General features: G+C 41.0%; 1 protein-coding gene across 19 annotated transcripts in view; it reads right to left on the bottom strand.

The window, feature by feature from the left end:
- Positions 1-22255, bottom strand: part of LRRFIP1 (LRR binding FLII interacting protein 1) — a 118049-nt gene extending 95794 nt beyond the window's left edge. For all 19 annotated transcript variants that reach the window (XM_076342085.1, XM_076342088.1, XM_076342086.1 and 16 more), the window contains exon 1: positions 22143-22255. In XM_076342085.1, coding sequence (XP_076198200.1) covers positions 22143-22232 — 90 coding nt within the window. In that variant the 5' untranslated portion in view covers positions 22233-22255. The remainder of the gene's footprint in view (positions 1-22142) is intronic.
- Between the last annotated feature and the right edge of the window lie 1836 nt (positions 22256-24091).

Here is a 24091-nt window from a genome sequence, read left to right as displayed (position 1 = left end):
ATTACAAACAGAAAAAGGACAGGCTCACAAAAACAACCAACATGCTAAAGTCAGTCTCTCACCCACACTGTCTAAGCAGAAGGTAAGATCTGTAGCTCTGGGAGCAGTGGAAGAAGTTCAGTCCTATGAAGCAAAATCTATACAGTCTAAATCCTTCATGAACACTTGATTTCACCTGAAAGAGTGTTTTTATTCTCAACTTCAGAGCTGGAAGCGATGAAAGCATGTATGCTGTAAAAAGCTTCCCAGAGACACAGCAATGTATTCTTGCTTCTACTAGCAGAATAACAGCATCCGCCTAAATTTCACTTCCTTCAAACAGACTCAATCACGCTAGACACAAACAGCTCAGCTGAACACAAGGGTCTGAATGTATTTTTCAACTTGTCTCCCTGATCCCTCCTGTAGATGTATTTATAGGCTCGCCAACACCACAGGCCTTACCATATTCTACAAAATTCCCACCAGCTTCAGTGGGAGTAGATTCAGAACTTGTGTGGACCCATGAGAAGATTCGGTCAACTCCAGGAATTAACCGGCAGTTATTCTAAGCCTTTCCTCCTCAATACCACATGAATCTACGTACCTTTTCAGGGATGACTGCACCACACTCCCAGGCAGAGGTGGAATGGGAAGCTCAGAACTAAGATGACAATTTATCTTGATGACTTACTAACTTTGCAAACGACATATGAATTCCATCTTGAAACCCAAGAGTTGCCAATATTAAAATATCAAAAGTATAAAGTGTAAGCAAAAAGTTGAAGCTACAGTTTTATTGATGACAAAAGAGATTGTGAAAACACTGGAATTTATCAGTCCAAAAAATGGAATGACTGACTGTTTCCTGGTCCCTCATGCAACCAAGACAGAAATATAGGCAAAGAGACTTTAGGAGCAATGACACCTAAGCATTTCCATAGTGCAGACAAAGGAATCTCAAACTTAGCCTAGCATGTCAGCCATAGGGTTTTTGTGGTTAAAATCTAGGAATGAACATCCTGTATTTTGATGAATAAGACATTAAACTCATGCTTAACCTTTAACTGAACTGAAGAAATACCTAAGGAACACGACCAAGACAGCTTTACTATCTAGAATTTTAGCACCTTCTTAATTATGTCAATCAGAGGAAGTTGTAAAATATTCTCCCTTCCTTACACAGGCTTTGTAGTGAGTAGGTGGTGATTAACTTTTCATTAACAGGAAAAGTGCTAGCAAACAGCCTACTCAAATATGCCTGGAAGACTGAGATTACTCTAATGTCAATAAGAGTACTGCAACAGGCCACAATCCTGACGTCCTTATGAACACTGCATGTAGAGATGGAGTGTACATTTCTCTCACCAAGAAATCTCCATCAGCGAACTATCCCAAGTTTAACAGGTGAGTTTCTTTTCTGCATCTCTTCCATCCTAATTGTTTTCACAGGCATCCAACTGCAACAGCATCTTCCCTAATATCAATCAATACAGACCTGACAGCTAGAGATGAGAGTTTACAGATCCCACTAACGACAGTCTAAGGCATTAATTCCCTTCCATGGTATCATTTTAAGTTTATTACAAGTGCTCAGGTGACTAATTTATGCATTCAGACAGTCGCAGATTAAGTTAAGCATCCTCTCTGTAAACATTGCACTCTAAGGAGAAGCAAGTGGAATACAAAGAGCAAAAAAGCAACGTAAAGCTACCTAATTTGGCATACACTTTTGGTTGAAAAGTGTCAGCTGTTGGAAGTACAAGCTGACAAACACTTCCTCTGAAATACTACTTAGTAATGGTCATCTTGGTGCATGTGCCAGCACTGCCTTGCTCATTTCCAGACATCTGCCTAAAATCTGGATGTTTGGATTCACAGAATTGTTACTAATTTAAGAGGTCCCACCGAGTACCTAAAATTCAATAATTCTTTTAATTTCTAATGTGGTAGTAATAGGAGAGTTATTTTTCCATGTGCTCAGATATTTATACAGCCTTATTTTTGGTATGGTAAGCTGTTTGAGGATTTATATTCAACCTATGGCAGAGGAAAAGGAAAATATGCTACACTGTACATTCCCAGTAAGCCAACTATGGCTTTGGATGCCATACTTCATATATTTAGACTCAGGCAGAAGCAACTTTACCTGAATAAGCTGCAGCTAAAAAATAGCATCATTTAAGTCTTATTAACAAAGTCTAATCTAAAAGTTATTTTTTCTTATTTCCTTTTTGATTAAGTGCTTTGACTTTGGTTGGAATTTACCTTAAAATGAACCCATTCAGTGTTTCCTTTGTCACATTTGTCTTATCAAGAGATTAAATGACAGGACATTGAGCTTCTACACCAATGTACTATCTGAATAAGACGAGAGACTCCAGAAAGAAAATCGCTTTCAATAGCGGGGAAATCCCAAATGGTAAGCCACTATCATCATGGCTTTTGGAGGGTGGGGCGGGGGACGATGACACACCAAACAGGGATTTAACTACAAAATAAGTTTCAGAGATTATGAGCTGCCTCTTTCAGAAAAATGTCAGCTCCTTTGTAAGCAATTGCTGCCTCACCCTCCCCCCCATGCCACAATCTCTTTCCTTTTCAGGCAAAATTTCAATATTTGGGAAACTGCTTCTGCACTGAACAGAAAGGTACCCACCAGATTTTCGTATTCAACCTTCATCTGCAACCCAGTAGGCTGGACAACTCATAGCATCTATACTGCACTGTAGACACCATCAGCCCAGCAATCTGCTTTCTATTATGGACTACACTATGTACAGATGGAGTTCATTAAAATAAGCAGCGTGGCAAAAAGCAAACCATTCACACGATAGCAGAGGGCTGCAGCTGTTGACCAACTCGGCCATCTCCAAATAACTCTCATAACTACAGCATGTAACACAACCCTTCCTTATTTGTTCGCCTCCCTGCAAGGGAATGACTGCAGGAAACATACTCTTACCCTTCCCTTCCAACAGGGGAAAGGGTAAAGAGAGTAGGTCAGGTTCAAGATGACATAAGTAACTTATCCTTCCAGACTTCAAAAATCCAAACAGAGATTGGAGATAATAGCGTTGACCAGTCCTGGTATGAAATGGGAGACTCTTTTCTTGTCCGTATCTATAGAAGACTATGTACCACATTCACACTGGGAGAACGGGGGGGGGGGGGAGGGGGGGGGGAAGTTATGTGAAAGTTTGGTTTAATTTTAGAAACTGATTTCCACACCCCACCCCATGAATCACAAGAAGATGTGAGATCTTAAAACCCCTTCTTTTTGTCAAGCACACAAAGTCTTTGCTTTCATGAAAGGTAAAGCCACTTTCAACTCAATGCCATTACAATTCAGTGTTGAAAAGCCAAACACCATCACAAAGAGCGGCTTTAAGGACTTGACACATTAGGACACTATAAAGCTACAGTTTTACACAATTAGGAGAGAGTGTACCTGAATATTATTTTTTACACTCCAGCAGTCCAACACTATTTACACGAGTAAGTTCACCTAGCATATTTACTATTATGAAAATGTTCTATACAATGATTAATTCTATTGCACAAGGTATGTAAACAATATTATATCCTCAAACTAGAAGTATCAATAAAATCTTTGCCAGAAAGCTGCCACTTTCTCTGAGGTCTTGTTCTCAAATCACAGTTCTGCTAGAGCCTATTAGTCCTCACCAACATAGCAACTTAATCTTTACTTCTCTAACATGTAATTTCCTTTAATTATATTTGCAGAATATTTATAAGGCTATTAACATTAATTATAAGAGTCAGAGAGGTCTTCAGCAGTAATTACCAGTACAAATCAAAGTTCTGAGTAATTTTTTTTTTTTTTTTTTTTTTTTTTTTTTTTTAAGAATCAATTTGATAATCTATCATACTGAATTGCTCAGCATGATGGAGCTACTTCACTCAACACAATAAGCAGCTGAAATGGGCAAACATGAACATCTCTGTAGACAAGCTTTAGCACCCAAATAAGAGTCTCTATTTCCCCTCCTGTTCCAGCAAATCCCAAAATTCACTTGGAGATATGAAATGGACTTCTGAGAAAGTGTCAGAAAGAATTGATGCTACTCTTAAACCTTTTATATAAATCATCTTACTTCCACGTGTGTTTGGACCTCAACTCACATTTTGTAGCCATTAGGAAATCTAGTTTTTAGCTAAGGAGCTAGCCGCAAGTGACAACTGAATGACTGCAAGCATCAGGGGTCTACACGGGGACTGTCATAACGGGAAAAGGAGATGCTGCAAAGGAGGGAGGCCACAGGGCAATCTCAAACTGGTAGTACAGAAGCTGGTTCAACTCTAGTTGTTATGCACAGATTTACTACGTCATGCAGACTTCACTCTCACAGACCAAAACTTGCAAAACTACAACCTGGTTCCACCGTATGGTAGTGTTAGCAACGCATCTGTAACGCAGGGAGGTGTCATCAGAAAATCCTGCATAAGCCCTTACCAGCATCTGAACAGTGAAAAGCATCATGAGTTCCTCCTCTTTTAGATGTGTGAGTTTTTTCAGCTCTCAGCTGTCATTTTCAATGTCTTTTCTGACAAAGTTCTAGCTTCAGATGGCAAGTGGTTGCAACATATTTTATAAAAGAAAATAGCTAAGCTTTCAGCCTTCCTACAAGGGAAAAAAAAAAAAACCAAAAAAACCCCACATGCACACCTCAACTGCAATCACAGTGCAAAGCCCAAATCTAGTTTTTCACTGTTATTCAGTCTTTTTACCAGAAGTAAATGTACATGAAACTACAGAGCCCATTCAGAGATGTACGCCATTTGTTGCCAGCAACTGAGCTATGATCTCGCTCACTTTGCTCACACACACTTCCCACATCTAGCTTTGTCACTCTGAGAGTACGAGGAACAGATGAAGCCAATAGTTCTGCTCCTGAACTTTACTAGAATGCTTTTCTAGATCTTCTTTTCGAAAAGCTCTTTGAGACTACTACGAAACAATCACGGTCTAAAGCCTCTACAGCTAGATCAAGAGAAGAGTCAGGATGCCAAAAATCTTGGATGTGAAAAAGTTACTCCAATCCAAACACAGTGATAAAAGGTACAGTACATACAAAAGCAGCCAGAACTATTAAGAGTCTCTTGGCTTGTCCTGCCTACTCTTTCACCTCATTCATTAACTCATAAGTCTTACTGATCCTCTTCTCTGAGATTAAATATTTAAAGTTATATAGTTTCAACTTGCCAAACTTTGGGTGGGAAGGGGGGCACAACTTCTCAAATGTGTACTGGAAAAGCAATGTACTAGAGGAGCAGAGAAACTGCCAAGCACAAAAGCTCATTTTCTCTAGATTTTAGTAATAAATCAGTATTGCTTCTAAAGATATACCTTGTCTTCTAGAATTATCATAATACAACATCCATCGCACTAGGGAGCTTCTACTCACAATAAGTAGGTCCAGTGCAACTTTTGCTGAACTCAGGCTGTGGTTTACAAAGTGCAATTCCATCCAATGTAATCACTTTATAATAGATTTCAGATGCCAAAGACCAACACTAGATTAAAACCATCCTGACAAGGATATAGGTGAAGGACTGGCTGCATCAAGGTTAACCTTCCAGTCAATTCATCTCAATAATAATCCTTCAATTTTGGCTTCCTATCTCACCAAATCAAGGCAGGAAAAGACAGGTCTTCTACAAACAAAAAGGCCTTTCTCGTAATCCTATCGCTAATGTCCAAGACGCTGAACCCAAAAAAGCTGCCGCAGATCTCTAATCTGTTTCAGAATGGAATTGCAAATTAGCCAGCAACATACACATGCAGAAAACCTCTGCCGCCTGCCTGTGACACCTGAACTGGAGAGACTGAGCCAGTTCACGTTTTGACCTACTTCATCCTGAGCAACTGGTCAGTACATTTCTAGTACTGAGGCAAAACACAAACTCCAAAGGAAAAAAAGAAAAAAAAAAGAGACACCAGTTTCCTGCACTCTGCATTCATAGAAAAGTTATTATTTTTTCTCTTTTAAGGAGTTAACTTTGTCATTTGATCACGAGCATGAGTCAGCGGCAGGGAGGTGAAGAAGACAGAACCGTTAGGACAGGAAGCTCATTCCTATGACACCCTACTTAGCTGAACTACAGGCATCGCCCCGGCAGAGCTGAAAGCCCTGCCAGAGCCGGCATTGCTTCACCTCTCAAACAACAGGAAACAGCAAAGTGAAGGAAGCAACTACTTGGGAGTTAAGAAACAGGGGATAAAGATGCAGCATAACTGGGTTCTGCTCTCATGTCTACGCTAGTCAGGCAAGACTTAAGCGCTGTTTTTTTCCCCCCCATCTCTTACAGAAGGGCAACTGCTTTACTGGTACATTGGATGGACCTACAGTATCACGCCCCCTCCCTTAATGATGGCACAACTTCCAAGGAGCTGTGAAAATCAACACCAGCACTTTGCTTTCAAAGATATTTTAAGGCATAAGATGCCTCCCTCCTTTTTCTCCTACCCTTTTTGCATGATCAACTTATTTTTCCCTTTTTCCCCTTCTGAATAAGCATTGCAGTTGTAAAACGTGGCATTTGCCTGCCCCAGCACCATAGATTTTCCCATGGTACTCTGCCAGGATCACTTTGTTCTTGGTTTGAGTCAATGTCCAAGTGAGGAAAGTTTACTCTCCATTTCCATTCCAGCCATAACCCTTTCCCCTGGAATTTCCAACAACGCTGTGGTAGGAAAAGCCACCAGTCAAGAGAATAAAACAGGCTCTTGTAGTTTTCTGCACTTCACTTAACTGTAACCAAAAAAAGGCTAAAACTTTTTTGATTTCATGAGCTTAGAATATTCCATAATGAAGAGAGCTGACATGAGCATGAAATGCATGAAAATGAGAAAGCAGTTGCACAGAACATTGATTATCTTCTAAAAGTAGTAACATTAAAAAGCATTCAAGCAAAACAAATGTCGACTACTTTGACATCTGACTACTGAAGCATTTGATGGCATTACCATGATTTTCTCTCATGCCCCTGAAGTAGCCCATTTCTAAAATAAGCACTGCTTGACAAACTAAAAAGGCTTCTACGAAGCTGTGGGATATTTTCTTTGTCTTGGGGTTTCATTTTTGTGTAGCATAATCTCATAGCATAAACAGCCAAACAGGATGAGGAAATAAACCAGAGTGCAAGTTTATTGCTGTGCTCAGACTCAGCCCTCAGTTTGGAGATCTTTTATTTAAGAGAGACCTTTATGCCGAAAGCTTGATTTCATTTTTTTATGGAAAAAAAGAGTTGTACTGAGCATTGCCAGTCACACAATCTTTCAAGTGTCTCCAGCTCTAATAAAACTTGAGAAAGAAACAAGGACGCTTTGAAACCAACATCTATACTGATTGATTTGCACAATGTCAAACACAGCAGCGGCATAGCCAGGCTCCCGAAAGAACTGCCTTCAAGAACCAAGGAATCTCAGCATCTCATTAATGAGACAATACTCAGGAGTAAGAATCATGCATAAATAATTATTTCTGCTCTTCAGAGATAAAAAGTTTGAATTCAGCAGAATTAAGACCAGCAGCTGATGAGTAAGAGCATAGAAGTTGACCAAGAGCCATCACTTTAGGGAATAAAAATATTTATTGCAGACTCCCACCCAGCCTAAATATTTTCATGCACTATAAAAATAGGCCTGGTTTAAAAACTATTGTGCAAGAAAAGTTATTTCAAATTAATAAATTAAGAGAACAGAAGACTGTCAACAAGACCCATTTAATATAAAAACAAATCTCACTTTTGTAATTTCCAAGGTGTGACCTGATTGTACAGGGAACACTTCAGACAGAACTCACTGCAACACTACAGAATTGGAAATTAAATCCATTTATACAATTGTCTTGGTTTGGCCATATTAGGATCAATATTACATCTCATCACACCCAGTCTGCCTGTATTCCTGTTTTAGAACTGAAGCAAAAGCAAACTGAAGACAGTCTGACAATAAACAAACAAATATATCACATAACTACTATATTAGCCATTTCTAAAGCAAGTATAATATTTTGAAGGAAACAATTCAGTCTATAATGTTAAATATCTGGACTGCCCTTATTTGCCATACCATACTTTCCCTCTTCCTCAGTGTTCATGAACAAGCAAATCTAGCCAGAGTAACCACTTACTGCATCTCAAATGGAATTCTGTCAAGCTTAGCACATTAAAGAGAGTACCAGAAGTGTGTTGTTTCCATATATAAACTGGCTATCTGGTGCACAGTATGTCTGAATAATATGGCCTGCTTGACACTCAATGCAAGTTCTCCTGGGTGGGAAAAAAGAAGTCATCCTTTGGACTTACTTTCTTGTGACCAAAGCATAGCATAATGTTCTCAAGGAACAAGAGTGCATGTAGAAAAGAAATAAAAATATGATCCAGTCTTTGGAAACTCATCACACCTACTACTTACACTTGACTATTTAAGTCAGTAAAAGCCTTTCATAAAGCATGTCACTCAAAGCGGTAGGAATAAACATTTGAGCACAAAAGTAGACAAAATACTTCAGGAGTTACAATGTTATACTATACAGAGGGTTACCTGCCTATGACCTTAGGCTGCAGCATCAGACCTTGTCAGCTGCTTCTTTGCTCTGCACCAGCATTGGACCTTTTCCTCGGGTGGCCCTTGCTTCCTCCTCCTCTATCTCCCCACGCCTCTTCCTTTTAAATAGAACATATCTGAAGACACATCCAAGAAATCTTCATGTATTTACTAACAGATGAGTGTGGGGTTTATCCTACATAGAAATAAGTCTACCTAAAGTTTCCACCCACCACCATCTAGGCATAACACAGTTACCCGTCATACAGTTTATAAAAGTCTGCAGGCCTTCCCAAGATGGCACTTGGATTTGCAAGGCTGCTAGGCAGGATATTCTGCAATGCCCATAGTGTAAGTTCTTGGAACATCCTCAAGTTTAATGTCAAAAACTCAAGTGAAATGAATTTTTGTACTGACTACTGACAAAGGCTGCAGGGAGGATTTTTAATGTGTCTAGTTTTCAGAATGCTTGTTCTCTGCTTTAGCACGTCTCTCTCCAGCATTAGGTAGCACTGACCGTTCAGCATGGCTTTACTCCTCATCTCAGGAGCTACACAGCATGTTCTTTTAAAGAAAACACTTGACAGTGTTCATGTCAGCCTTACGTTACCAGACTGCATAATCAAACTCAGTTATATGGATACTAGACTAACAGTCGGTATCAGTACTATTTAAACTGTTAGGGAGTCAAAACAATTATTATCTACACTAAGCACTCTTGACAACAGTTTTGATCCTCAATCCTACAGCTCGTTGACAGCAAAACGAAAATCAGTGTGTTGTGACACTTGATGTAAGCTCTCATGGTAACACAGATGTGCAGAGCCTACCTCCAAAATGTAATAAAAAAATAAAATTGTTAAAAACAAGGGATAACACTCTAGAAGCCACTCAAAAACGTGGACACTTTACAATACTGTTTGAGCACCCTTTCAAAAAAAGTAAGTCCAAAACAACTTTTTAGTAGTGAAAAAGTTTCCATGTACACTCAGTGGGACTTTTCTTTCCCAGCCATGTATTTGAAAATAGATATTCTCCTTCTTCCTCACTTAAGAACCTTTTTTCCTAGAAAGAGCTGACCTAGAATTCAGGATATTTAAACTGTAAATAGTAAATTGTTTTTAAGTACTTTAATAAGTGGGAGTTCAAAACACAAACATTCAAGTACCAAGTCAGAACAGAGGGTTCAATGTTTGTTTACGTAGTACTTTCAATAAGTAAGAAATATCTACAGCTGCATACATCTAATATACAAAGTTATTTCCTCACATCTTATAGGTATACTTCTATTTTCTGTCACAAAAAGTCAGGAAGATCAGACCTCTTCAAATAATAATTAATAATAATAAAAAAATCCTTATAAATACACTCCTACCTGGCTTCAAGCAAATGAAAGACAAAACAGATTTTTACATGTAACATTAAGATTGAAAACTGGAGATTACCTTTAGTGCACCTTTCCATGGGCGGAATATTCTCATCCACAAGCAGATTTAATTAAATTTAGCTCTTTAGACTGATTAGAGTTAATAAAGCAACCTGGTAATAGACCATTTTATTGTGTTTACAATATGAAGTTTTGTGAGACTACAGTATAGCGGTTACAAGTTGCAAGGCACTGTTTTTCATTACCTCCTCAGCTACACTGACTTTGTATCAAATTTAAAAAAAGAACCTAGAAGCATGGTAAGTACTGGAGAAGATCAGAAGTCTAGAACATAGATTCTATGAAGGACCCTACAAGAGACATCACCAGAGGAGACTGGCAATTTTCACAACAGTTCTCTTGTATATGGTAAACGTGTGTATATATGTTTTATTTATAAGATAAAAACATTTTCATGCCCCCCCACTACTTTATACTTCTGTTAAGCATTGGACCATTTGTTATGCGTGTGCAAAAAGCATTTGGGGATAGCTAGGTGGGAAAGAGTTCCATGCAATTCTTCAAGTCGTACCACCTTCCTGCAGAGAAACTGTGCTTTTGATTACCTAAGATACCCTGCTGTAATAAATAACCTGTAGCTCTCCTTCAGGCCACCTATATTCTGATGGAAGAGTCAGGACATTTCAAATACAAGCTGAAATTCTTGATTCGTAACGTCAACCAAAGAAATGCCAAAACCTGCTTGAGAGAATCTGGTTTAAGGAAAAGTGCTGATATCCAGACAAACGACCTTAAAAAAAAAAAAAAAAGTGTGGTGAAATTGCCTTTTCTTGTTAGTACAGCTGTATGCTGCAGAGCATGGATACCAGCTTCTACTACATTGTGCTTTACCAGATTTTCTGTCCTTTAAGCACAAATATCAAACTTCAAACATTTAGTAACAGCACTCTAACCATGTCTCTTCAGGAAAGGAGCCAAGTTCTACATTCAGTTTTCAGAAAAAGCACACAGAGGAAACTTCACAGAGAAAACGTTTTAAAAATTCACACTTCTCAAGGAATTTCAGGAGACCTGTGAAAAATAAGTTTTTAAAAAAAAAAAAACAAACAAAACACACACACTATCCTCCATATCTCACCATTACAACCAATTCAAAAATTTTTTATCTACAAGATACTCTTACCTGGCCAGCGGATGGGAATTACCCTCTCATGCTTGCTATCTTTCCACATTCCCTCGTGGGAAGAGGAATTCCCAGAGAGCCAGGACATGTCAAGACAACTTGCCCTGAGGGAGATGGCACTGAACAACCCATCAGCTCAGATTAAAGCTAAAAAACCAGCATTGTTTAAGAAACGATTGGACAGCTTTTGTGTGGGGGTGGGACAGGATTACTGTATCCAAACCGGGTCTGAGCTATAATGGATTACCTGGAGAATCTGTGTCCTAACCCTTACTAACAAATGAGTTCAGTCTGAAATACACTACCAGGCTACACACACCTTGTTTAGTTGTACGACAAAAATGAACTTCACCGCTATTTACTGGAGTTCTTGAAATCAAGGAATGTTGCTGGGAATACAACAGCGTAAGACGTATAGCGGCAGCCCTCCCCATGTCAGGTCCTTTCTTTGCTTGCTCCTTCTTTCCCTAACAGCGATTACCACTCAGCAGATACAATTGTAACTTTATCATCAGTCTCAGTCTATTTAACACTCAAATTCTGTCGATCAATTAGTTTAATGTGGGGAACAGCTGTGTCCAAAAAATGGCAAGTAACAAGCAGCGAGAGAACTGGATAAACCAGCAGCAAAACTTCAGCCCTTTGAGAATCACATTCTCTTAGAGGAAATGACAATGAAAACCCAATTCCCTTAAGGTTTACTACCAGCTCCTGAGGTGAACCAAGCAATCTTAGAAGTGTTATATGTAAGGTTTTATACCTGACTGCTGTATTCACAGAGCTCATATCCAAGATATTAGACTATTTTTTTTGGCACACTGTTTTGATTTTATGGTGGGAAGACTGAAAGAGCAGACTTGTTATGCCAGCAGCACAGGCAGCAGACCTCAGAGAGGCAACTCTAGGTAATACAGATCTCTACAAGAAACTTGCTTCTGTAATAACAAGTTGAGCCCACCCCAAAAAAATTAGGATGGATTGCTGTAAGAGTATAGCTCACTACAAACCCATTTATCTTTATCTTCTAATGCTAAATTTGTAGATTGCTTGGTTAGACAAGTTCTGGGTTTCCAGATGCCTTTCTGCTAGCCTGAAAATCGTTAAGTCTGACAGTATATATTTATTCCATCAGTGATACAAAAGCATTTCACCAGCACATGTAGAGAACCTTTCTTCACTTACTCTAGTTCACCAGATAATGATATTTCTTCCAGGGTAATTAGACAAGAATGTATAAATATTACTAAAAACACCGTGTAACCCTCTATAATTAAAACACTGACATTCCCTACATATACCAACATTATCCCTTGTATCCACATACAAGCATACTATTTCCCAGAGACCCTAGATTCCTCCACAGTTCATGTAAAGGTTAGGTCACATCACTGTTTCAGTGTACTCATTTCACACCAGGGCAGACTTAAATTTCCTATTTAATAGACAATGGAGTAGCATGACCTTTGGGTATCACAAAAAATGTCCCAAAAGACCACTTCAATTTTCAACAGATGTTGATTCAACATATTTGTCAATGTAAATCCTCTTAGAGCTCAGCAACACATTCAGCAAAGCAAGAAAATCAAGACCAGCACACACACATTTTTATATGGGAGAATGGATATTTTGAAGAAAACAGATTATGGGAAATGCACAGTTGCAAAGCAAAGCAATAGGGCTGTTGCAGACCATTCAAATTTAAACTGACTTATTTTCTAAAAGCATGTAAAGTTATATCTACTATTTTGCTAGCAACTCAATTGAAAGAACTTCAAGTTTGCAACTGGAGAAAAACAAGAAGCAATTACACAGAAAAAAAAAAAGTAGGTTGTTATCTTTTACTGTTCATAGTCAGCAAAAGCAAATATGATTTCATGTTTCCACGTGAAGACTGTAGTACATTGGCACCAGTATAGACAGCCATATCTGAAATATCTGAATCTAAAGCGATGTGCATTTTAAAAGTGAAGGGAAAAAAAGTGAAGGGAAAAAATGTGAAGCTACAAGAGTTCGATAGGAGACTGGAGCCCAGGGATTTTTCTGCATGTGAAGCACACCAAGAGCCTTTCCTTGCTCTCCTGTCATCTTAGTATGTTAGCTGATAAACGTTCCATAATTAGAAGACTGAAGTGGGGATGCCTGAAATCCATCTGACCTGAGGGAACAAGTTTAAAAACCTGACGCAGCTTTTAGCATGCCAGATACTCCTGTATTCCGTTTCTGTCTACTGGAAGACGCTGGCAAAAGCAGACAGAAGAGACAGACTCAACTGAATTTGGTATTCAAATGTGGGATTAGAGAAAGGCTATTTTGGGAGGTAGGAAGTACTCAAAAGAGGAAGGCAAAGAAAAAAATATATTAAATTTAAATTAGATACTGGTGAAGGGAAAGGTCACAAGATATGCAAGAACAGAGACTGAGAGGGAAGAAACATTATTCCTTTACGTTCCCTGTCTGTGCAGAGCTCTGCGCTTGAGGCATCTGTGGGACTGCGAGAACAGTCTGCAAAGAATCACCAGTGGGACTGCTCAGGACAGAGGCATCATCACTTCGTTGCAGGCAGTATTAAAAACACAAGTCACTGACCAACCAGCTAAACCAGTAAACACACAAATAAACTGCTTTTGTGGAACTCGCTTCCAGTAAGCTTTCTGTTCCGGGAAAGATAAATCAATCTGACACTAATTAAATCTAAAAACTGCAAGTACATTATGGTAGGAAAAACCCAACTCTGAGAATCTGTTTTTGAGGAAGCTGGAAGCAGTTGGAGACACCATCTTGCTTGTTTCTTTGATAGAAGTTTGAATACAAATTGAATAATGCACTCTCATTCACATAAACCTTCCGACAGCTAAGAGGAAAGAAAATTGTTGCTCTGAAACTTAACTATCGTCTTTGCATTTCTTCACATGCCAATGATAACAAGTACTGCCCTACGTAACTACCGGGTACTAAAAATAGGAACACAGCCGTGGTGATGCACCTGGCAATTTTGGTTTACCAAAGGCTCTGATTTCTTGTACAGCAACATATAATACAAAAAGAAAATCTAAATGTTTTCTCAAAGAGCACAGGAGCTCACAAAGCATTGAAGAACTAGAAGGCACCCAGTGTTTTTGCAAGTGTAGCATCAGGATTAAGCTGTATCACAAAAGAAACTCTCGTCTTGCACACAAAAGCAGCACGCAGGAAGGAGAAAAGAGCTGTGGAAGAGCAGTAACGAACCAGCAAGGAGCTAGAAGCAATAGGAAATGAAGAGGCTTCCTCACCACATCCGAGACTGGAACACAGCTCTGATTTGGCACTATCAGATCGCTTTCCCTGTTCACTGTCTCCAGCTCAACTCTTAAATGCTACGGTAGTATTTAGGTGGATAAAACCACAGCCCACGCCAAGCTGCTGGCTCACAGGCTGCAGGCATGCAGAAGGGCAAAGCAGACGCGACTGAACAAATCCACCTCTTCTCAGATCACACCCAGGATATTTTACTGTAAGTACATCACGAGCCAATCAACTTTCCAGTTCTAGGTCAGAAATTTTTAATGAGCAATTAGCTCAGACACTCGTTTTTATTGGCACCGAACAGTATCTTAAGTCCCTAAATTAACAAAAGTTATTTCAGTCTATTCAGTGGAGCTTCCAAGTCAGAATTAGTCGCTCAAAGTTTTAGACCAGAGTTGTGCCATTTATGTGCAATTATACTTAATACCCAAAACATCCATCTTTCCTTAACCCAGAAATAGCTAGTTTTGTTAAAACTTCAATTTTTTATGTCTCACAATAAACCCAACATTTTTCAAAGGATTTGAAGACATACACCCCTTCAGAATTCCACACCCTAAAGGGGTGTGCGCTGTATCAGAAATTCACTTACAGGAAAACGTGGCATACTGAAGGGATGAAGGAACAGAGAACAGGATTGCAGGCTAGATGCTGATGAGTCAAATATGTCTTGGGGAGATGCTGCTTCATTTAACCAGTTTTTGGTTTAGGCATACATCCACGTCCCAAAACAAGCAACCCTCGGTTTTGGAAACAGTGTTAGTCAGAGTTAGCTTGCATCTTCTCCTCTCTCAATGCCCAAAAACTCTCAGCTGGTTAGGCCATAAAACTGCTCCTAGCTCTGCTCATCAGGAAATACTTCCCAAGCCTTGCCGTTCACACTGCCCTCCACACTTCATGCTGCTTAGTTAAGTTTGTTTAAAGGCAGAATTAGAAATCCATCCAAATACGCATAGGAAATGTCTTTGGCACTGAAGTCTAACCAGCAAGTACTCTAGGTAAGGACAGTTGTCAAACTAGTACAGCGGTCAGAGTTATGGCACATTCCCACCAACGTGAAAGTATTACTCCCCTGCTTTTTCCCAGCCTCTAAATACATTACTTCTGTACCCTCTCTGCAGCCTCCAGAAGTCAGTAGTTTTTAACAGCCTGACCAGAACTGCCACATTTTCATAACAGAAAATCATGTCACATGGTCATTCACCTACCTGAAGTCACTTACACAATGCAATGTGTGTAAGTGCACTGCATGGCAACTAGATCAGCTCCTCCTAGGTAATTAAAACCTTCAAATTCCTACCAGTGAAGTATTACCTTATTTAGCATTTATTATGCCACACCAAGCTTTAATTTCAACAGTTAAAGCTTCTACAACCAGGCCGTTGAGAGTTGCCTTACATTTCTTGCTACCTACCAGCAGGAATGGTGGTTCTCCATCCTCAAAATATCTAAGAGTACCTGCAAATGAGCTCCAGCACATCAGACTACTCAGTTTAAGAGATTACTGTCTCCAGTGGGGCAGAGGATGAAGAAGCATACAGCAGCTCTTCACCAGCAGCAATATACCTTACAGTATCTTACTTTTAAGAGTTTAAAACAAAATTATGAGCAAAGATGCTAGGCTGGAATCTAGCAATCACAGTAAACTTGAACCACAGTGATCCGCACCACAACAACTCATCCCAGCTACCCATGGTATGAAAAACACCTTCACCAGGAACTGGCCAACACTAACTTGCAAGACTGAAGACCAAGCCTACCCAAATGGATGCTTTTTAAATATATTTTTGCCTGGTGTAACAGTCTCATTTCAATGCACATACCAGTTATTTTTCCAGCTTTAGCTGGGAAAGCTCTACAGCCTACTTCTTGTTCCCCAATTGAAATAAGGTGAAAGAAAAGGAGAGTGTCTTGGGAGGAGGAGTAGATGGTTACAGATGTCTTCCCATAAGAAGCCCTTAAGCACTTCCCTCATCTTTACTGTGTAATGAAAGCCCAAACATCAGCTTTTTTTTTTTTTTTTTTTTTTTTTTTTTTACTATGTGCAAGGCCAGCTACTCATCTCTAGTAGATTCAGGGCGATGAGCAAGAGCACCAGATAACACCAGAAGCAGAGAAAGCTTCACGATGAAATGACCATGCACTTTCCCTTCTCAGAAGCATCTCTGGTATTTAAAAAAACACCCCAAACCTCTCAAAGACACCTTACTACTAACTGAAGGAAAATTTCACTTACTGTAGTTCCACACCCCCTCACCATTCGAATGGGCAACTTCTCCCCCAAAAAGTATTTCAACACAAGCGAGACAACAGCTGATATTTCAGAGCTGCTATTTTAAGGTTTGCCTATGAGTGCTTATGTCTAGCTAGACAGATTCACTGCTCCTGGCAACCTGCTGACTTGACAGGAGGGACAAATACCTTGTTTCACAAGCCCAAAATGCTATGTGGATTATGCTCCTTGCAACCAAAGGATGAAGAAAAAAAACCCAACAAACCAAAAACACCCAAACCAAACTGAACAGTGTTGAAAGCCTTGCAAGTACACTTGAGCTCCAACTTTATTCAGCAACAGGCCTGGAAAAACATCCTTCTAGATGAGGTAATGATTAACATTACATCCTGCAGACAAGCTCAGCATCTGGGCTTGCAAAGAAAAAGGCTGGGCTTCCCATGTTGTTAATCCTAACGGTAGTCTCCTACTTGACTGAAATAGGAATCACAGTTCCTAAACAGCTGTTTCCTCGGACAGCAAGAGAACAGCTGAAGAGGACTCAGGCCAGGCATGGACACAAAAACAGGCAACTAATTATTTAAAGTTGCAATAGTACTGTGAGGCAGACTGTGCATCGGGAGACAGGCTACAATCATCCATTTAACTAAAATGAGATGGGTCTTAAGATTTTTGTCTTGCTTCTTAAACCATCCAAAGCTGCTCCTTCACACATTTCCTTTGGGAAAGATTATAAGTGAAGCCAATATCATTTGTTGGATATACAGACGTAAGACATTAGGAAAAAGAAGTGTTCGATGAAGAAGAGCACATTTGCTACATAAAATCATCTCAATTTTGGAACAATTGTCCACGCCCTACTGGCAAGCATTGCCTACAAAGTCCTCCCTCCTTCCTATATTTAGGTCAACCAGGCTGAGTCAAACCCTCCAAGAGCATCCCTTGCTTTCATAACTTTCTATTCTAGAAGAGAGACCTACAGCCAGGCATACTTTTTTCAGATCATTTGTTCTCTTGGGCTGATATGTTAACACTTATAAAGGCAGAAAGTAAGGAAATTAAAAAATAAGTCAGGTATAAGCAACTGGTGCTACATGAAAGACACTGGTTCTAAGGACTTCCCTTGGAATATTTATCTGGCTGGCTTACAAAAGTCTCCACGCATCTCTTAAATGCCAAATACTGCTCAAAAAACTTCCACCACTATACTAACGAGGCACACAGATCTTACACTGGCATTACCTAGTATATCCTTATGGAATATGCTGCTTTAAATGCTCTGGTTTGCATAACAGCTCAGTAAAGTTTGTGTGGCTTGCGTTCCCACATATAAATATCCATTCTGCTTGTGTTAGCTTCGACTTTTACCAAATTGTTTCCACCTCTATTTATGCAGGTCACCCAAATTGTTGTATAAACCAGAGAATTCTCCCCCAAATTATCCCCTCAATTTAAAAGCCAGGCCTTTAGATTCTGCATACAGTGATCACAGCATCTCTTCACTAGTCCTGAAACTCCAATTTAGGCTTCTGAAGTTATTTAGTGCCTTCTTACTGTAACCAGTAAAGTTGGCTGGCTTCACCTGCATTTTGAGCTATTTCTAAACAGCTACACTCCTGCTCCTTCATAGGAGTGCAACATCCCAATTTTTGAATCACTAAGAATGCAAGCCAATGCCCAAACTAAAAACTTCAGTGAAACAATCAAATTTGCAGTCCATAAACTGATCATGCCAGCTATTTAAAAAAGAATAATTATGTACATGTAAGTATGTAGGTGACAGTTCTTGAAACTTTGAAAGTGTCATACAGTGTACAAAGAGTGAATAAGCAACCCTCATAACTTCATTTTTACTAGTAAAGACAGCAAAGTTATGTTGCTTGAATTACTAACTTCAAGTTAATTACCAGCTAAAGAGTTCTACTCTGTAAATTGCTGGATGAAAAAGAGAAGATTTCTAGCACAGAGATGATGCAAGGCAGGATTGTTTTTTCTGAGCAGTATAACACACATCTGTCTGCAAAACATTAGCAAAACAAGGTGTAAATGACTTTCCTAATAAAAACAAGAAATTTACCTTGACCTTGTTCTTCCTCATTCAAGAAAATAAAAGCCAGTTAACTAATATTATCTGCCTGTAAGAGAAATATCTCATTTACACAGATGGCAGTTCCTCACCGGATTTGCAAACTTCTTTCTGGTCATGTAACACTTAACTATTACTGCAGCTAGCAAAGAGCAGAGTGGAAGTTAGGGAAAAAAATATTCCCCTAGAAATGACGTCTCAAGTTATCACATCAAACCCATCTAACCCAAGCAGGAGAAAAGCAGGAAGCCGGTCCCTCTAAGGTTCAGCAGCCCAGGACTCTGCCTTTCCGAACCACGCGTACACCAGCCCGAGAGAACAGACAAATGACTGCACAGTACATGGACATGATTACTGCTGGCTGTGCTGGCACAGACCTCGAGGAGTATCAAACTGCTAGATTTTGCAAACACTGCTGGCACGTATTCACGGAGAGGAATAAAATAGCCCAAAAGTTTCCATTGACCTAAACACAGAATAATCTACTGGCGTCAACACGAGTCTGAAAGCGGAGAAGCCTATCATTGATCAGCTTCACTCTCATCTGTAAGAGCTGACACCCAGAAAAAAAAATAACCTCAGCAATACAAGCTAGGTGTGTGTACAGCAAATCCTGAGTGGCAGCCATCTGCGTCTGTTAGAAACTCAGAACACCATGTTCTTATTTTACCTGTATTTACGTATTTGCCATCCATTTAATTACCATGCAAGTCAGAAACTCAACAGCCAGATTTAGTGGTACGGTACTATTCTTTCCTGATGGGCAAGGTGATTTACAGTAACTGTACCTTCTACCTCTGCTCTAAACAGGTCTAGACAAGGTGATAAACTACTTGGAACTGATCTAGTTCAGAAATTGCCTCAAACATTAAAACTTACTACCACTGCTTAACATTACTAGTACTGCTGCTAAAACCCTGTCACTACAATATGCTTCACTTTTACAATTTCCTTCCGCTTGCTTAGTTACTTCCTCGTAAGACCGTTCTCACATCCCATGGGGGCGAGGACTGCCTTCTTCACTGCGCAAGGCTCTCCTTCAGTCTATGCAAGACTGCACATACACCACAACACATCCTGGTTGCAAATTCAAAAGAATTTATGCTTCAAATGGCAGGAGTTTAAGAGAGTCTTTACAAGTCTTAATGTGTCCTTAGAGAAGCACATAGTGTAGCAAGGACTGTTGATTTTTCAAGATATTCTGACAGTTACAAAATAAAACTGGAAAGTGTCAAAGCAGCACAGTCCTTTTGGAGAAAAATCAAAAATGAAAGAAGATGCACACATTTCAACCTACTCCCAGAGATCCCAAGGTAAAAGTACCTCTATGAATAAATCTGGTTTGGATGTTCTTTTAGGCTCCCATCTGAACACGGCAAAATGAGTTCCTAGAATCTGCTAGTAATTTGCAAGCATCTGTGGCTTCTGGATAACAAAGGAAGATCAAAGGGAAGAGAAGAGTGAAAACCTACGTACAAACGCAACATGTCTATGTCTCAGCTTTGCCTAAACACCTGCAAGGAAGGCTGGAAGAGCCAAAGAGTCAGTAACCTTGGTACCCTTCTCAACATGAGGACTCTCAGCATCTTTATTAGGAAGAGACAAAAGGCTTACTTTACATTTTTAAGAGTTCTTAAGATCATACGGAAGGATTCATCTGGGATCCCTTGTTTGGAAAATGGGCAGTTAAACAACAAAACTATTATAAGTGCATAAAACCCAAGACAGAGTACTGCGAAGAGTTAAAATAATATGGGAAAATGCTGAACCTTGAACTTGGCAGTTCACAGTTTTAGCATTCATGGGAAAAAGATAAAAGACATGCTCGTGTTGTGCTTTTTGACCAAATAGAGTTGTCCTTTAAACAATCCCCAGAAGAAGGAAAAAAAAAAACCCACACACACACCCCACCACCACCACAATATTTAAGGCCTCAAACCACCTCACAATACAGTGAAAAGCAGTACATAAGCTAAAGAAAAGTGAAAGTGGGAGAGAAACGTGCAATAGAGAAGGACAACCTAGGCCCCCTGTTACAGATTGATGTTTTCCTTGATCAAATGACAGCACAGCCAGAACACAGTTGTGGAATTTAAACCCCCATCCCAAAGCAATTCGTAGGATGTTATAATGACTCAAACTCTAATAGACAGCACAAGCACTTTTGCTTGCCATCTTATGTCCCGGACATGAGACGTTCTTGTCCTCCTACCTCAAACTCCATCCCTAGGAATTTTCCCATCTTCTCATCTTACTGCCACAAAAATCTGACTTCTGGAAACACACTATCCAAATCACTCACACAAAAATTAGTCTACTGCGTGTATTCCAAAGATGCTACAAACCACTTCAAAATGTTACACAAGAATAGTAAAGACTTCCCATGTCAGGGCTGCCATTAGTGATAATATCCGAGGTGCACAATGTTACAGCTAACTCATTCTAACAGCCAGTTGCCACCAAAAATAAGCTGCACATTAGCATTCATCTGATCCTGCTGTGACCGTGATTCAGGAAAGGAAACCAAGAGAAACTTAAATCTCTTCTATAGAAGAGTAATTTATCTTGTAACCCATCTTGGGGTCAGACCAACACGAGGCAGGGAGGAGATACACATAACCCATGCTAGGGAAAGAGGATGGTCACTTTCACCAGCAGCCAGCATTGGATCAGCTTAGACACAGTGAAGAACAACTCCACGGCCACTTATCCCGATCTCAGGTCAGGATTGCCCATCTCCCCCATCAGAAGACCACAGGAGGAAGAACCCGGAACAACCTGTGTTAGCTTTAGTAAACATAAAAACCAAATTCATGTCATCCTATTCACCATTGAACCAATGTAACTGTACACAACAAGTAAGAATAAGGAGGTAGAAAGAAAACAGCCACCAGCTGGTTTTAACTGTTTAAAGTCAGATCAAGCACAATGCAGTGTCTAGTGAGCAGCAAGCCTAACTCATTAAATATAAATATAAGCAAGTTTCCAAGTTAGATTGTACACTTATGCCTACATCTAGCATCACCTTGCAGTCTTCTGGTTTACGTTTTTCCATTTATATGTATCCATAAAAAACCCGAGTGGCCTATTTTCTGGTTCTTAGTCGTTAACACCAACCTCAGCAGCAGCAGACAATTAATTTCCCCTCACGGAGGGGCCAGAGCAGGGAGGGATTTCTGCCCGGGCTGGCACTGTACGACGCCTTCCTCATGGATAAAGCTCTTCAGACTTAAGTGATGCCCTAGGATCATAAAACAGGCCGACACCGTTGACATGAATGCGATTTTTATTTCGCGTTTCATCAACCTGCCCTTGAACAGACGTCGATGCCCGCTGCCCGGGGGCGCGTGCGCGGCGGTTAGGGGAACCCGGAGGAGGAGGGAAGGGGGGAAGGGGGGGTCGCCGCCCGCCGCTCACCTCGCGGGCGATCTGGTTGAGCGCATCGTCCTCCGCCGTCAGGCGCTCCCGGTTCGGCAGCCGCTTTCGCCCGGCCCCCTGCGTCCCCATGGCGGACCCGCTCCACCGCCGTTGCCCGCCGGCGCCAGCCCCGGCCCCGGCCCCGGCCCCAGCCCCAGCCCTCCCGCCGCTGCCACCGCCTCTGCCGCTCGCCGGCGCCGGCGTGAAGAGCCCGGCCGTCACCGCCCCCCGCCGCGCGCATGCGCCGCCGCCCCCCGCCCTGAGGAGATGGGCCGGCTACCGCCTCACGCCCCTCACCAACCCCTCCAAAAGCGGGACGCGGGCAGGGTGGGCGGCTTGCCCGCTTCCCTCGCATCCCTTGGTCCGCAGCAGCCCCTTCAGCCGTGGGCAGCCCCGCCGCCCCGCTGGGGACCCCCTCCCCGCGGAACCTGCGTCCCTGGCCGGGCAACAGCCCCGGGCTCCCCGGCCTTCCCAGCCCTCCGGTGAGCTGCCCTCCCGAGGCCTCTTGTCAGTAAAGCTGAAGAAAATTTCCCTGAAATCGGGGAAACGGGCGTCGAAACCTCACTAGCTGTGAACCTGGGAGGTTTCTCTGCCACAGATGCAGGCGGAGCAGGCCAGAAACCTGCCTCCTCACCCCGAACCCTCACCTAGCTTCATAGCCCCATGGGATCCCTTCAACCGATAATTTTCCTGTTATGTATAAGTGGATGTGATTAATTCCAGTGTCAAATATATCAGTGCTTAATTAATTAACATTGACAAGGAGCAAGTATTGTCTGGGATTCCTGTCACAGCCTTTGTACCTCAATTTTCACAATAATTCCTTAAATACGAATTACAAGTCTCAAGCTGAGGACACCAAATGCGTTACACAGATGCGTGACAGAAAAAGGGCTGTGAACCGCAACCCCCTTACTGACAAAGCCCAGCAAGTTGCATTTAATCTTTATGACTTAATTTTACCATCGATTCAAACTTGATAAAGGTAAAAGGCAACGCCTGCCTGCTCTGGTCAGCCCAATGTTTATCTGACACTTTTCATGTACAACTACCGAGATTTGGGTCATCCTCAAATTCAAAACTGTCAAGCAGTTTAATATATCATCCCTTCCCATGAGGGCATGTATCACAGAATAAAGCAATCAATGGCTATTTCAGGAAAAGAAAAAAATGCTAGTTTTAGCAGAATCCCTTTCCCCAAGATGGTATAGATGCCCTCCATCAGTCCCAGGCTGGTACTTGTTCTTCAGAAACTATTTAATTATCACTTGTTGCTTTTTTATACAAGTGACATCAAGGTGCCTATTTATAGCTGGTGCCTGTGCTGAAGCGATTGTCTCCGTGTGATTGCCCTCCGCTCCTCTGCAACACAGAGCCTGCCAGCACCCAGCACCGCATGTGGAAATGCTGTGGTCCAAACTTGGGAAGAGATTGCGCAGACCTTTGAGGTGCAGCCATTGACTTCAAAGTAGATGAATAATTGAGAGCTGCTAACGAAGTCCTCCTGATCAGCCACCCCGCCAGGCAGGTCCCCTCTTCTCAGCCCTGGGATCTGCAGCCTGAACAAGAATCCTTCCATTTTTGAGAGTTTTTTCCCATTTAGCATCGCTTTCAAGGGGGAACTCGAAGCCCACCCTCTCCTTCACCCTGCCATCGCTCCAGCTCTCATTCAATGTCTATAACCTTCTTAGGGCAGCCAAACGCTATCTCTTTTTTTCATACAGCATTTGGGCTGTGCATGCACTCACCACTCATGTTACAGTTGTTTTGGGAACCATCGCTCTTCCGACAGCTGTGCAGTGGTATTGCATTGATACTCTTTCTTATGCCTGGGCCTATTTATCTTTGCAAGAAACAAACTATTATTTTGTCAGCAGAAGCAGATAGATGAGTTCCCCACCTTACTTGGGCATTAAAAAGAAGTGTGTCATATCCTGAGATTTGGCGTC

The sequence above is a fragment of the Aptenodytes patagonicus genome, chromosome 6, assembly GCF_965638725.1.
Source record: "Aptenodytes patagonicus chromosome 6, bAptPat1.pri.cur, whole genome shotgun sequence".
Taxonomy (NCBI): domain Eukaryota; kingdom Metazoa; phylum Chordata; class Aves; order Sphenisciformes; family Spheniscidae; genus Aptenodytes; species Aptenodytes patagonicus.
Note: the sequence above shows the minus strand (reverse complement) of the source record. Positions and strands in the feature narration are given on the sequence as shown.